Raw genomic sequence first — 16,328 nt, forward strand, 5'->3', positions numbered from 1 at the left:
ATTCAAGCCAATTTTTTGTCTGTGAATTGTCTCTCTCTTTCAAAAATTTACTTGGAAGTTACACCACTTGTTATTACCTGCTTTTCATACAAACTCTGGTATGCAGTAGCTTCAGGCATCACGTCACAAAACAAGACAGTAAATGCACTATGTTGAAGTCCTGCACTAGTCAGTTTTGAGTGATTTTGTAACATTCAACCCAGTCTCAGGCCAGGAAAATCCAGGAAAAGTTTCCCTACTCTATTCCACAGATCTTCTCCTTTTCGGAATTTCTTTTGTCCTAATTTTTGAGACAAAAAGGCATCTTAAGAAATAAATTAAAAAAATTAAATAATGTTTGGTTTAGAGAAACTGTTTTTGAGCTGTATCTCTTCCAGCTGTATCTCTTCCAGCCTCACAGCCCATAAGACAGTCCACATGATTAAGATATTAATACAATTTCTGTTTTTGACAATGCATTTGTTATCTTCTCAGAGCTTAACTTCAAAATTATACAGAGCTATGCCGAAACTGTTTACAAATACAAAGTACAGTACCTACTGAAATACTTGCAGACTTGTGTCACAATGTAACTGCTACAAGTATAAATGTGCAAAATACTTCAGATTTAAAGTATCCTCTGACCTCTTTTTTGTCTAAAGCAGCATACTCAGCTTCAATGCTCTCAGCTTCAGGATCACGTGAAAATACCATTCGAGATTCCAGGTTAAGAGCCAGCTCTTTGTGGTGCTGTTTCTCTGCACAGTCACATGGGGTATCTTTATTTTCATTTTCTGCAAACAGATCTCCGCCATGTTTTACTAGAAGCTGAAAAGTAAAATGGCAAAATAAGCAGTTATTTATTAGCAACTCTAATATCACCCTGAAGAAAAGGCTTGTGAGTTAAGAAAAAAACAAAAAAAATTTAACAAGAACAGAACAATTATTACAATAATAATAATAATCATCTTTAGAAACAAGGATTATTATATATTGTTATTAAATAAATTACTGTTTGCTTTCACACATAATTATACCTATATCCACAGTAATTCCACAGAACCACAAAATCTAAGAAATACATTACAAGGTAATGTTGCAGAATATATTAGTTAGGTTTTAAAGACTAAAATTCTGCTTTACTGATATGGTCAGTTCCCCATAGAAAATGAGGGGTCAGAGGCCCTCAAGCATGTGTCAAGATGGAAATAAAAACACCTTTAAATATTCTTTCTACATGGGTACAACTCCACCATTTGTACACTTGTGCTGACAGAAAATAAGTGATTCCTTGGGTAGGACAGATCAGAGAATACCAATTCACAGGGAGCACAAGATATTACTGGCAGCTCTCAAAACTTTGGTTTTGAGGACATGAAAAAAGTGAAATGAAATAATGCCAATTCTAGCAATTCTAATATGGTCCAGTATTGTGCCAGTTCACCAACCTTGTCTCTTGCCAGTAACCTTCCCAAAATGCAGTCTCTAACTATTAAATCTTTGTGCTGCTCTCCTTAACTTGCTAACTTGGTCTTCTGCTATAAAGTGACCTGATATAAGCAAGGACAGCATATGCCACAGATTTTAAAGGCCCGGGTGGACCATTCTGCTGATTTATTATGACACCTTTATATCATTACTAAAATGATTCATCGTGTTTCTAAATGAAGTCTATACACATTATCTTGCCTTCAGAGCATGATGTCTGCAACAACACTATCCAGGGTATTTCAAAACGCAGGTTCTAATTTTTGTACTTCTAAAAACCTCCAGATTTCTCTAAAATTATCTGTTCTTCATATAAGCCTTTTAGTCCATGATCAGACAGAATGTCTTTTACAAACCTGGATTCATTCTTGTAGATTGGGAAACCTTTCCCACATTCTCCAAAATAAAAAAAAAGCAAACCCCAAAATACCACAAACCAGTGCAAAAACAAGATTTAGTTGAGGAGATATTAGTGTCATTGTGTATTTGATCTTTATAGCAGAGTATCAGGCAGAAATACAGATGATACTGGGACAATCACCCAGACACACAGCCAACAGTTAACCTTTGTTCTATCTAAACTTCTTAACATTGCCAAAACTTTGTTAACCTGAGTATCATATTCTAGCTGTTCATTTTAACCTCTAAGAGAAATTTAACTGAGGCAACTAAGAAACCTTCTGAGGAAAAAGAATAATTAATATATTTGAACGAACATTCCATAGACTTATGCAGCTCAAAATCTAATCTGCAAGATGAGGAACATCCAAAGCAACAAGTTTTTAATAATGCTGCCATATTTCTCTAGAAACACTGTTAAAAAGTCTTTTGTTGCTTGATTAATTGAAATTAATAATCTAAGCAATCATATTAGCAATTTAAACAACTGTAAAAATACCATTTAATATGCCAAATATACTGTGATAGTGTGGAGTGTATCTGCATAAAACCAAATCTGTTCAGCATGAAAGTTATTATTGTCTATTCAGTAGTTTGAGAAAAGCACATATTTTACCCAAACTATCTTTAGCAATGGGCTCCACACAGCTGTTCTGCTTGAAGGAAAAATCTAACACATGTGAATGGAGCAGTATCAAGACTGCACATTTGACTATCAACCTGGAATAAGTCAACTTGTAGGTACTTCACCCAAAAGGATCTATATTTGAGGTTTCTTTTTCTTATTTGGGTGTGGTGGGAATAGGCAGTGACACAAAACTGGGGTTTTCCTGAAAAGTGGTGGAAAGTGAAGGAGACAATAAAAAGGAATGTTGCTCTGAAGTGTGAGTAAAACCACAAAAAATGGGAAAAAGGCACTCCTGGGGTTCTAAAAGATGTTCAGTTTCTGGAGAGAGGGAGGACAACTTGAGGATTAGGACCAGTTTTTTGTCTCTTTTTTTTTTTGTTACTAATTTTAATCCTTAAATACTTCTAGGAACAAATTGATTCTTGTTAAATTCCTTCACTGATCTCTCACTTTCAGGCTTGGTGAAGGCATGTAGTGTTCCTGTTCATAAACCTGTTCCTGCTGAAAGAGTTAAAAGGACTACAGACCACAGACTGGAGAATTTACCATATCTCAGATCCAAGGTCTCCTATTCCATGGTAGGGCAAATAAAGAAGTTTGAACTTGGGGGTGTACACTATGTTTCTAATGCAGAAACCATGACTAGTTAGGACTACATAACTCTGGCAAACAGCAATCCATGTGGATCAGACTGTAAATTCTTCTTCAAAGACAAACTGAAAGCAAATTAGAGTCAGAAATGGTTTACTCAATTACAATAGGTATTGTCAAGATAACATAACCCAGTTTATATAATTAAATGGGGAACTAGCAGTCTAGTATCTGGATTTATTGAATGAATCACATTACAGACACTGAGAAATAGAACAATAATTTGTAAACAAGCACAAACTATGAACATTTATGATGAGTTTAAAACAAGTTGACTTTAGTCTGCAGTTAAAAGCTGCAGCCCAGCTCCAGAACCAAAATTCACTCTGCAGCAGCTGTGATTCTTTCTGACATTAGAGTCTGCCTGCATTTTGTAGCATGAGCCCATTTGCTTCACACTCTTGAAATGGAAACTTTTTAAACTGGTGTGTCTAACACCAGTGTATAGCCCCATGTAGGGATGTGAAGGCAGAAACAGGCAGAAGACTCCTTGCTCAAATCCCTTGTAAATCTGAAGTCTAAGTATGTAAATACTAGGTATTGAAATATGTTGGAAACTTGTTACTGAAGTTTTCTTCTGTTTACCATTTCTCTACCAGAAACAACCTTTCTTATATCAAATAATTTTATGTATGTGTTTTTCACCAACATTTTTCAGTGGTCATTCAGAGGTCATTCAGTGCTAATTGCTACCTCCCATTTTCTCATATGAAATGCACATTTGTCCTCTATTGTAAAATAATGTAAATAAAAATATGTTTAAAAGTAAATGTCTCATCTTGAGGAAAGATAGATAGAACACCTGTGAGTGAAATGCCTATAGGCAGAATTTATCAGGAAGTTGGATCAAATTAAGTGGCACTGAAACAAGAGAACAAGACCAACTTATAGAGTCCTTTGCAATTATTTTTTTAATCAAATCTGAAAGAATAAAAATTTGACAATCAACATAAAAGCAGCAGTAACAGAGACCTAGGAGACAGCCTAATATTTGTTTACAAATAAATCACATCACAAGAGGCTCTAAATCAGTCTTATAACCATGATTTATTTTGGAGGAAAGGAAGAGCCAGACAACACTCTATGTCATTCAGTTAGCGTGCATGCCGTTATCTGGGTCTGAGTATTCTTCATCTAGCAAAGACTGCATGGTGACTTGCCTCTCTGGTGAAAATCAGTAAGTATGTAAATAATTTCTAAGCACATGTTGAAGACAAACTGCTGGTGTGGAGCTTGAGAAGCTGTAACAACATGGGGCAGAGGAAAGAGAAGGTACAGGGACAAGATTCAGGCTGTGTTACTGGAGGTTAAATATCAGTATCTTACAGCAGCATCCTCTTAACTCCTCTCAGTACTGAGCAGGGAACCAGAGAGGCAGAAGCTTAAATAATAGCATAGAAAATGGCATCAGGAAGTTGTGTTTTCATTCATTAGAAGCTCAAAAAACTAAGGATGATCTGTATACTAACAGAATGAAAGAAGAGTTGGATATTGGAAATTAAAACAGACTATCTGAACTTCTATAGAAAGGACTAACGAAAATCCAGAAGGTAAAGAAGAATATTCAGTTCAAGAGGGTGCATAGCTGAGGCTGAGGAATTGAAATGACAAACTTTAATATAGCCAGATAATATCTGGAAACTTGGTGGAATACAATCAGCAAACATAATGCAAGAATCATAGAGAAGGTGATGCTATATACCTTTTTAAAATAAACTCCAAACAAACAGATAAATAAACAAACTTTTCTGTCAAGAAATACCAGTGGAATATAATTCTGTAATTAAACAAACAAACAAAAAAACCACTTGGTGAATGACCTGACTAAAACCATAACAAGAAAGGTAACACAGCTGCTAATAAGAATAAAAGTGCTGCTTTTAATAAAAGGAAAAAACCACAAAAGTAAAGGGAACTTCTATCACTGCATCTCCCAAGTATATTTAGAAAACATATAAACTAATGAATTACTCTTAAATTAAAATTTCAGACTACAAAGGTAATAGACAAAACAGTCAGCAGACACATGAGAGAAGCAACTCCTGACTTCGTCCAGAGTAGTCTGTAAGACCTAATTCAAAATGTTACTATCAAAGAACCACTCATTAACAATTCCCAAGAATTCATTAAACTTGCAGAAGCAGTAAAAAGACAAGAAATCCACTGCCTACTTTCAAAAAGTGGTACTAAGTAAGTGTGGAAAAAAATTCCAGAAATATCAGAAAAATCTGCGAAGAGAGACAAACAGGACAGAATCATATGGAAAATAAGAAGCTGAAGTTGTCTCCAGATGAAGAATATGTAAAGAACAACGTCTGGGAAAGATAAATGCCAAATCACAATAAACAAGACTCTGACAGTTTTTTGAGCTGTATACCATGTGCATAAAACTCAGAAAAAATAATTTTAAAACATCACACAGTAAATCTTTCAATGCTTTTGTAAAGTTGGTTGCTGGACAAAGTGTAAAAGCAATCTCATATTTCATATAGCAGAAAATTAGTGTGAACTGTTGGATTCTCTGTGGATGTACCACACATACTTTATGAAGGACACAAAAGAAAATCTTTCAAATTGAAGTCTCAGCACAAGAGGTTCTAGAAAAATCAATAAACCAAATACTAATATAAATACCCAGCATCAGATGGTACTTCTATTCATGAGTCCTAATGAAACTCAAATATGAAACTTCTGAACTATTTATTAAAATATGCAGTTTACTGATTAAATCTGTGATGGTACAAAATTAGAAGATAGTAAAAGTAACACCAATACTAAAAACAGCTCCAGAGAATGTTAGGAAAGATCATCAGGTTTTTACTCCAGAGAGAGGTCACCAGTGAAGTCCCAGAGATTCAGGGACCTGACTGATTAAGATACCACGTTATCTAGAAGAGAAGGTGAAAAAAGAGGTGCTAAACTTTGCTGATGACACTAAGTTACTGAGCACAGTTTGAATAAACATGAAACTATGAACAGAAGAAAAAAAAAGTAAATTTCACATGCAAATGCTGAACTGTGAAGTACTTGTTGCCATTGAAAATACAAATCTTGATGTTCAAATAGACACACTTATGAAGATGTTAGCTGTTTTTGAAAATGTTAGATGTCTGTTCGTGTTCTTTTTATTAAATTCCCAGCACAATTAAATACTAGTTCTCATTACTTGATATAGTTTAAAAATAAATCTGAGGTAAGATCTTCAAAAATCATTCCCAATTGCTCATTACTATCCACTACTTTCACAAACATTAAAAAAGCTGAACACTGTAAATTAAAGACATCAAATCTGTTCTTGAAATATGGACAGCATTTCCAGTCTCATCTGCACAACAATATAAAAAGAGCTCTAATTTTCTCTCACGTTGTTATTTCACTTCTCTTTACACATACAGGATGCCTATGCCTACTTTTAAAGCTTTTTCTCCACTGTTACTGACTTGTAATTAATTCAAATTTTTATATGCCTACAGGAATCTTCTTCATGTTGAGGAGATATTTTAATGAAGTTAATGTATATGTAATCAATTTCTTTCATTTTTCTCTACAGTGTATGTTTTGGGCTGTTTATCTTTGCAATTTTTCCAATTAATGAAAAACAGAATTAAAAGTTAATTCAATGTAACATAACAGATCCCCCCCCCCCCAAAAAAAAAGCTTTGTGAAACATTGTGCATGTCAATTACTCCTACAAATATATATAAACTTATAGATGAACTTTTACCTCAACACAGGTTTTCATCCCTGAGGCAGCAGCATAGTGCAAAGGTGTATTTTTTTTGTTATCAACAGCATCAATGGCTGCTCGTTCATATTGTCCTTCATCCAGCTTTGCTCCCTTCCACTTCAGGATCATCTGCAGACAATCAGCTCTTCTGCAGTCATCTTCCGAGGGTCGTGTCAGGCGAGGATGAAGAGCTCCCTCTGAGATCATGATCTGAGGTCCCATACACAGTAAGTGCATAGATGTCTCATTGTGCACATTCCTTTTATTTGGGTTACCATCTCGAACAAAAAGGAAAGTTCTGCAATGGGGGAAAAAATAGGAGAAAACTAATTAGCACACAATTCCATTTATTTTTTTGAAGTGGGAATGGTGGATTATGACAACTCTCCTTCTTGCAAAGATTTTGATCATCCATGCTAGTGACAAATGTTCTTTAACAGAGAAATACTACTGGACAGCTCTCCTCCATTTCTCTTAGGAGTCGAGAGCCAAGATCTGGATGAATTACTGAAATATCACTAAGTACCATATACAATTACTTTGTCAGTGTATGAGAAAATTTATTCTACAATTCTGTGTTGTATTGTGATGAATGTTTTAAAGGCACAAGACTGATGAAATATGTACTTTGTTTCTTTTGCTCTGTCCTGAATAGTAGTGCATTTGGTAGTTTGCAAATAGATAATGACAGAGCAATTTGTTAAAAATTCATTCTCCTTTGCCATATCTTTAGTCAGATGTAGATGCAGCACTTACTACTTCTTAAAATATTGTAAATACTTTTCCTGCCAGCACTGCATGCATTGAGGAATGACTATTGACTTTTTTAATATGGAAGTACAACATAACGCAAACTCTGCCCTATATAGGTGACAGAAGTTGGCAAGAATTTAAGTGCTCTCTTGAATACTTTAGAGCCAGTTCAAAGTGGATAATATTACCAGAAAAAAATCACCTTAGGAATGAAAGGGGAAAAACTGGCTGATTCTTAGCATCACAACAATCTCTGAATCCTAACAACACCTGAGACAATGCAGCTGCCTTGCTGCTTCTTGCCAGCAAGGATTATAAAAGTTACAATCCAGATCTGAAATTGAAGAACCAAGACAAATCATGCAATGTGAATGTGAATGTGCTGTAGCCTTTTGAGGTATACTAAAATTTTTTTTCTTAAGGGAGAGTAAATGGTAGGCAATGACAGAGAGGAAAGATCACCTCTTTGAAGGACTGGGGTCAGAGAGACAGCAATGGTAAAAGAACTCTGTGTGAAGGGAGGAATAACAAGTATTGTTCGCTCAGGTTCCCAGAAAGGTAATACCAAGCTAAATCTGAAGCATGGCACATGCATTCAAGAAGTCACTGCAAAAATGCCTGCACTGCTCCCATAAAGCTCCTCACACATAAAGTCTGCACAAGTAAGTCACTGTATGTCTCCTCCCCAGGCTGTTCCCTGACTCCAGTTTGCAAATATGTTCCAGTTATTCTGGAACCCATTAAGTTAGTGCAGGGGACCAGCTTCTGCCCTCCCTGACCACACCCTAAGACTAATGAAAACCAGTTTCAACCACTTTCAGGCTGCTCAGTCACCTGAAAGCAGGTGCTGCCTACATACAAAACCAGACAATATTGCTCCTGGTGAACAGTCGTGAGAAGAACTTGACGAACTTATCCAATATGACCAAAAAAAAAATTATTTACCTCTGTTATTGCCTTATGCTATAGCTACAAGTCTAAATGCCATTTCCTCTTTCTGTTGTCCCTGAATAAATACCACCTTTCTCTCTCTCAGAGTTTACTTATGCTTTGCTCAGAACAAAGAATAATCCTGAAACTATTTTATTAATAAAGGAAGAGGCTATACAGGGTAGATGGGAATTTCCCTTTCAGATATTATTGAAAACAGTCTGGACAAGTATTTGAGTAGAAAAAACTAGGCAGAGATTATCTGGTCCTGCAATGGAAGAACATCTTGATAGCTGTTTGTTCAGTTGGATTTCTGTCCTTTCTTCCTCCTGAAAATCTGTTGAGTGATTTGAATTTAAAATAAAGCTTATTAATAAAACACCATTATTTTAAATATATGGTTACAAAGTATTCAGAGAAAAACACAAAACAGTCTCCTCTATGTTGCCCTATTTTGACAGCAAAAATGTTCCTTAGAGAAATCTCTCTGTCATTCCATGATAGCTGACGTGATAGATGCATTTTTTAGGAATATGAATATGCCAAACTTGAGATTAACGATCTTGTCAAAAAAAGGAACAGCATATTTTGTTTCCTTGAGGCTTTTTGTTTGTTTTCAGAGGGAAGAGATTTATCTACACAGGCAAAATGCTTCAGAGCCAATTACATGAAATGGTAAGACTAACCAGTATCAAACACTATCCAAAGTGCATTTGTTTGTTTGAATTAACTTTACAGTGTATTAAACTAGAGACAGAAAGAAAGGAGGGGAAGGAAGGTGGGAAAGTCAAAGAAAAAAGAGAGAAATGGGGAGAGAGAGAAGAAGATGGGGACAAGAAGATAAATCCTATAGAGGCACTTGGATCTGATCAGCTCTTCAGCAGAAGGAAGCAAGCCAATCCTGAAAAGCCCAGCCAAACCCATGACTTAAAGTTCAGAAATGACTAGCATCCAAAAATGGGCAAATAATGCATTTTACATCCACAGATTCATTACTCAACAAGGCTCCATTTTTAACAGTGGTATTTGGTGCATAAGATTTTCACAGAGCAGTGCTGTAGATCCCTGCAATTTGGCTCACAACTTCAGAGGTATAAGAAGCTAAATTTTGCCTGGAAATGTACTGATAGAGTGAAAATATGCATTGCCTATGGGAAATATCACTTAACCACAAGGCAGACAGACTTTACTCTAGTTGCAGTTTCCAGATTTTGCTTCAATCTGTAGCACTTTGCAGAATCCAAACTTGAGGTGACAAAAGTATCATAAAAGTGTTGAAAAAGTGACAAAAAGGAAAGGGCTGTAACATTCACACCTACTACTATCTGTATTTGCAAAAAAGCAGCAAGAAACTCAAGATCACAAGGCAGGGAACTTGAATAATAAACAACTAGGACATGTCCTCACTTTGGGAAACTAACAACACAATTATTTCTTCTGGTTTGGATACAATCTTTGACGTTTAGGGCATGAAAACCACCATATTTACAGTCTCCTTCTCTCTCTAAATAAACGCTATATATATTTTAGCTATATATAGATACACATTGCTGGAACTAGATGATCTTTAAGGTCACTTCCAATCCAAACCATTCTGTGATTCTATGCTCTACTTGTATGCATCAAAAAACATACAAAAATGTAGCCATGTGTGGAAAAATAAAAATTAAAAATTGGTGTAAAATGAAATGATAAAACTGGTTCTGACAGCTGGAGGCCAAAGCATTTCTGAAGATGCTCAAAGACAAAGTAACAATTTTTGAAAGCAAAACACTGACATATATTGTAGAAAGTAGACAGCCCTTGTAAGTACAGCTTGCTAAAGAAAGCTACACTGTAAACTCCAGTGCAGGCATGAACCTAAAGCTCACAGCTTTAAGAGAAGTATAAGTATTAACAGAAGAATTTTAAGAGCATTAAGAGAAGTATGGGTAAGCCATGAGTTAAAACAACATCTAGAAGAGCCAAGTCATGTTATCCAGTAATTTAAAACTCATTTGCAATGACTTAATTCATACTATTATTGAATCATTCGGCTTTCAATACAGTAGGCCAATACTGATGCATTCAACCTTGAATAACTATGATTATTTCACTAAAAGTACTTTTCTCCCAAATATACTATAAGAAAACAACCACAGTGTACTAGTAACCACTTGAAGAAATCTTTTTAGTCATTACTGTTTTAAATAATTTTGGGAAGAGTACTGTTTTTTACCTGATGTTGAAAGCCACATCCAGTAAATATAATTATTGGTATTGTTATTCATTTTACAGTGCTAGAAAGTTATTGATTAGTACTTCAAAGTTTCTTCTCTGTTTCACTAAGAGTCTTAAGCATTTCTTGCATTAATCGTTACATTTGTTATACAGCAGGCCAAAGAAAAATTATGATTTATGGTTCCTATGACTGTTAGAAGGAACAGCAGCACCAAAATAGAGATTAAACAATTCCTAATGCAAAAATGTATCAATTACATATGTAAGGATTTTGTAACCAGAACACTACTGTTTTTATTTGTAAGTTACTTAAGTTTAGCATTCCCTTGGACACTCAGCAATACTGTTACCAAGATCCCATGCCTCTTCTGGCTTTTCTTTCAATATTCTGAGTGGGATTTCAAAAGAAATAGAGCTGAATGCCAAATCAGAAGTGGCTTCCACTGAAGCTGGCTGCTTACCAGCAGCTTTTGTGACAGTCCTCTGTAAAGCAAAATCTGTGTGATTTGCATCTCTGTCTCTGCCCCTTTCTTATTCTAGGTGCCATCCTTCCAGCCTTGTCTCCAAATCCTTCCCTCGATCACAGATTTTTTCTGAGACCATCCATGCCGAATTCTCTTCCCACATAACTGTTGACTATTCATTTTAGCTTGGTCCCAAACAAATGTGAGATGAAATAATAAACATGAAACTACCAACAAGTGTGTTCAGTGTCACTGTCACCTTTTAAACACACAGATTTGTATTTCTGCAAAGGACAACAATCTTTGTATCAGTTTGTAAATGACCTGGCAGTGTATGCTATCTAGTATTGATATTACTTACATAGCAAGAATGAAGAAATTCCACAGTGAATACTATCAAGCTTTGCACCATTTCTATTTCTTAAAAATCATAAATGTATTACAGAAATTGTCTCTCCCATCATAATTTTCTTTTCAATTTGTATGTCACTTTAATGACATTAATTATTTTCCTTACATGTCTCAATGATGTAACTTTATTATATTAAATAGAAAAAAAAAAGTGTGAATTTAAAAAAAATCAAATCATCCATGATCTGTACCTTGGCCAGAGGAAAACTAGGTCTATATACAATGTCACTGAATATTTTGCTTGGACTTTGCAATTAGATATAACCATTAATGAGTTATTTCTGAAAAATTTGAGCCAGTAGATCTCTCTGGTAAGGAAGGCACATGTGCCTCTAACCCCAGGGTGAAGTGAAGCCATTTGACAAAATGATTCAGTATTTACCAATCAACAGAGTCACAAACTCTACCTGGCAACAAAATTAGTTGAAATAAAGATGTGGTCATTCTGGTTGGCAAGGACCAAAGCTGTACTCCTCTATAAACCAAAGAAAATTTTACTTTGCCTGTGGTAAAACGTTCATGACAGCTCTACTAAGGAGAACAGACAACACAGAATAAGAAACCTTTAAGAGTGTACTGCATTAATAGATCTCATTTCACCAATCACTAACAAAGCAGTCTTACTCTGTAACGTGTGATTTCTAGCAAGGAAAGTAAAATTAGAACAGTTTCCTCCGGGTGCAAAAAAACCTAGCAGCAAGAAGAAGCAATAACACAGTCAAGAGTGGCAGCTGTAACTGCCAAGCAAAGGCTGTACTGTGAGCAACAAACTCATAAGCATCATGTATCTTTAACCTACTAAGGTTAAAATAATTGAAGTCAGACAGAAAAAAGTCAGCTTTAAGACCTAAAAACACAGCAGCTGACTTGCTTTTGATCTTTGCTTGTAGGTCAGTCTGTGATTAGGATAAAGCCTACCTTCTGTTTTGCATTTTGTGAGGAAGTCATGAGGAACACCAGGGAAGATACCTTGGGAGGCCACACACATCTGCTCAGTGAGAACTGCTTTTAACTGAGATTTTGAGCTTTAGGGAAAGGAAAACAACGAAGTCAGCCAGATAAAGGTCTGAGTTTTTAAGCCTGCCTTACTGTACTTACTGTACTTTAGAAGACTGAGCCCAACTGGGTGGCAGCCTTTGAGGAACAAAGCAAATGCTACTGCTGCTACTTGACATCTGAGGCTGCTCCTCTAAGCGTCTCCTCTGTTTTTTTCTGTCTTTGGCAGTTTTCTCCAAGATTTAGTCACAGTAAAAACTTGATCACTTTTAAAGGCTATTTGTACTTTGTCCATCATCTTGACTTCTTTTTAGACTGACTATGATGAAAATGACCCTTATTTTCTACTGCCCAGTCGGATGTTCTGCTGCAGAAATCAGGGGCAATTCACTTGGTCCTCCTGCTTCTTCATACGCATGCCCACAAAGCCCTGTGAGATCATATTCTTCATTTATTATTCTCCTTCATCTAATCAAGAACTTCCTTCAGTATTTCATATTCCAATGAATTTGAAAGGTGACCAAGACTCACAACCACACAAAATAACTAATTTAAAAAGGACCTTACAGAACCAATTCAGCAGCTGAGTGCAATGACAACAAAGCAATTGGATAAACACCAACGCTCCCACTTGGACAGATCCAAACACTGCACAGATCATTCACCACACACCACCAAAGGAAAACATTTAACACTATACCACAAGCAGTATCTCCCACAAGTAGCATTCATGTCTCATATTGTAAAATTGTCAGAGTGTTCCATTTACAACTTTGCAGGTGCTTAGTATTCAATTTTACATATTTAGTATAATGTAGGATGAGATTCATCTTCTCAGCTCTGGTGACTTACAGTGCAGACAACTACAGCTGATCCAGTTCTCTTAAACTTCCTTTGAATCAATGGGAAGAAACAGGCACTGTTGGCATATCCTTAATTTAAAACACTTTATGGTCACCTTCACAATATATGAATTGTGCTGTTGCCTTCAGTAATTATTCTGACTAGATTTATTATCTATGTCTATATTGACTAAAAAGGAGACCTAGTATGAATAATTCCAGTGGAGACATACTTACTTTTCTGAATAAAATTAATTTAAATAGAAGTATATTTTAAATAGTTATCTGTATAATTTTTGATAATTAAAAACAAGCTTGCTTTCTGTTGCTCAAAGTGAATGATCTAGACAATGACATTCTTATAAATTATTCAGATGAAGTAGTGTATCATATTTGGTATCATTAAACCAGAACGGAATTATTTTGTTATGTGGAAGAAAGGGATTATAGTTGGGTGGTTTTCTTTTGTATTAAAATCAGAAGCCAAAACTTTAAAAAACTACTTTTAGGACAGTAGCTTAGGCAACTATTATACCTTCACGATTTTTGTTCCAAATGAGCTTTAAAATTGGAAAACACCAAGCAAATGTAATAATTAAAACAATTACCATGACTAACAAAAAAGAGGGGTGGGGGAAAAAAGACTCCTCCAGTTGTTTTCTGAAGCACCTACTTGAACACATCCATACATGCAATACAAATTTCCTTACACTGGGATCCTGCAGTTTTGGTTAATAACCCCACATTTTTCCTATTTGCCCTTATTAGACAAAGAGCTGCTATGTACCTTATTATTTTTCTTTTGTTCACATTTATATCAGAAGTACTGTTAGGAAAGCAATTTAAAAAAGAACACTAGACTTACTGTCAAAGCATTTAATAGATGTTCAGAAATTTAATAAAGAAAAATATGAATTTTAGCACCTTTCTGAAGATTTCAGCATGAATCATTTAGATCTATTTGCATCTCTAAGTTTAAATATTTACAGAACTTCTGTCTGTCAAAACAGTGAAGTAGCCTCATTCTGATTTCCATCTCCAGAAAAAACTATATCAAAAATTCATAGCAGCTACAACCTTATCAGAAAACAAGAAACTACAAGCACTTCTCTAAAGCCAGATGACCTGCAAAGACCAGGGTTTTCATCAATACATCTATTTTTGCAGCATAAAAATCCTCTAATACCCTCTAAACTTCAGAGAAATCTTGTTCTGAAAAAGTCTACACACATGTCTCTCAAAATCATGACATTTTCAACATGACTGCAAATGAATGAAAAGCCAACAAAACCTGGTATGGGAAGAGACATTCCTGAATGTGCTGTGATGAATGCAACATTCCCTCTGGGGTCAACAAGTTTTCTGGCAAATTCACCCTCCATAACATACTGGAAATATCAACATACTTTTTTTGATTGCATTACAATTGCTTGGACCAGTCCTTATTGAAACCTCTTAAACAGGCAGAACAGAAGGGGACCGTAGCTGAAATTCCAAGAGATGCATAGCCTAGAGGAAACCACCACTATTTTGATGTCATTCTTCTGAAGTGAAATATACTTCCCAAATTATAGCAATGAAACAAGAGATATTGCCTATGAACAAATCCCAGGCACATTTACCAACGTTTCTCTCTGACTGGCTGAGCTATGCCTTCATTGCCAGAGTTGCTTGACTACTATTACTGAATGGCAGACATCAAGAATGTTAAAAGAAGTGGGTCTGGGTTTGATTTTTTTATCTTTAGTTTCAGCAATCACCTCAATTTCCAGAATCTCTGTAACAAGAAAATCTTGTTTTTCTTGTTCTAGGAAAAAATCAGCTTCATATACCTGTCCTGTCTCCCCAGAGCTCCATGTTTCTGTCATCTCCTCCTCCCCCCTCTTCAGGCCAGGACCAGCAGCAACTGCTACAACAATCCACTTTTGGCTTGAATACTCACAAAGTGCTCAGATATAGCAGTATGAAACACACAATGAGGAAAATCTGTCACTGATCCAAAAAGCTTCCCAGCAAAGCTGCAAAACTGAAAGTCACACCACATATATTGCAAAATGACAGTTTATCTAAGGGTTTTTTTTCCTTTCAATGTCAAGCAAGTCCTCGTGATTTCCAGTCACTCCATCTCAACCAGCCTCTGGAAAGTCTGTTCTCTTGTCATAGCTCAGGAGTGCTTCACCAACAACCAGACTCTATTGAGTAACTTTCCACATTGATAGCAACTCTTTCAAACTAAGCAGTCAGATGGTCTAAAACATACCTTAGGCAAAAAAAAAAAAAAAAGAAAAAAAAAAGAAAAAAAAAAGAAAAAAAAAGAAAAAAAAAGAAAAAAAAGAAAAAAAAAAGAAAAAAAAAGAAAAAAAAAGAAAAAAAAAAGAAAAAAAAAAGAAAAAAAAAAGAAAAAAAAAAGAAAAAAGCCTGAGGGCAACGGATCTGCTTGATCATCTGATCATCTTTTCTAAAGAAAACATGTTTCCAGTGTGCTTTGTCTGTAATATTTTTATACACATTCAGGGAGTGAAATTTAAACTATCTTCTTGAATATGAATCTTCTGTCAAGACCTTAATTCATAGGGAAACATGATCAATGTTTGTAGTGGGACGAGACCAATGTGGATCAAAATTCATATGTGGGGTGCTTCATGAACTGCTCCAGTGTGGCTTCTTCCACAGGGTACAGTCCTTCAGAAGCACACAGCGGCAGTGTGGGTCCCCTCCAGGCTCCCAGGTCCTGCCAGAATCCCTCCTTCTAAGTGGGCTGCTCTCCACAGGCTGTGCAGCTCCTGCCAGGAGCCTGATCTGCCGTGGGCTCTCCATGGGCTGCAGGCTCCTTCAGGGCA

The 16,328-nt window shown here is 35.8% G+C and overlaps 1 protein-coding gene across 4 annotated transcripts in view; it reads right to left on the reverse strand.

The window, feature by feature from the left end:
• Positions 1-16,328, reverse strand: part of ANKIB1 (ankyrin repeat and IBR domain containing 1) — an 85,319-nt gene that overhangs the window by 32,784 nt on the left and 36,207 nt on the right. For all 4 annotated transcript variants that reach the window (XM_068211244.1, XM_068211253.1, XM_068211227.1 and 1 more), the window contains exons 3-4: positions 6,870-7,170; positions 625-807 (exon numbers count right to left, since the gene is read on the reverse strand). In XM_068211244.1, coding sequence (XP_068067345.1) covers positions 625-807; positions 6,870-7,170 — 484 coding nt within the window. The remainder of the gene's footprint in view (positions 1-624; positions 808-6,869; positions 7,171-16,328) is intronic.

Source organism: Anomalospiza imberbis, chromosome 1, assembly GCF_031753505.1.
Source record: "Anomalospiza imberbis isolate Cuckoo-Finch-1a 21T00152 chromosome 1, ASM3175350v1, whole genome shotgun sequence".
Taxonomy (NCBI): Eukaryota; Metazoa; Chordata; class Aves; order Passeriformes; family Viduidae; genus Anomalospiza; species Anomalospiza imberbis.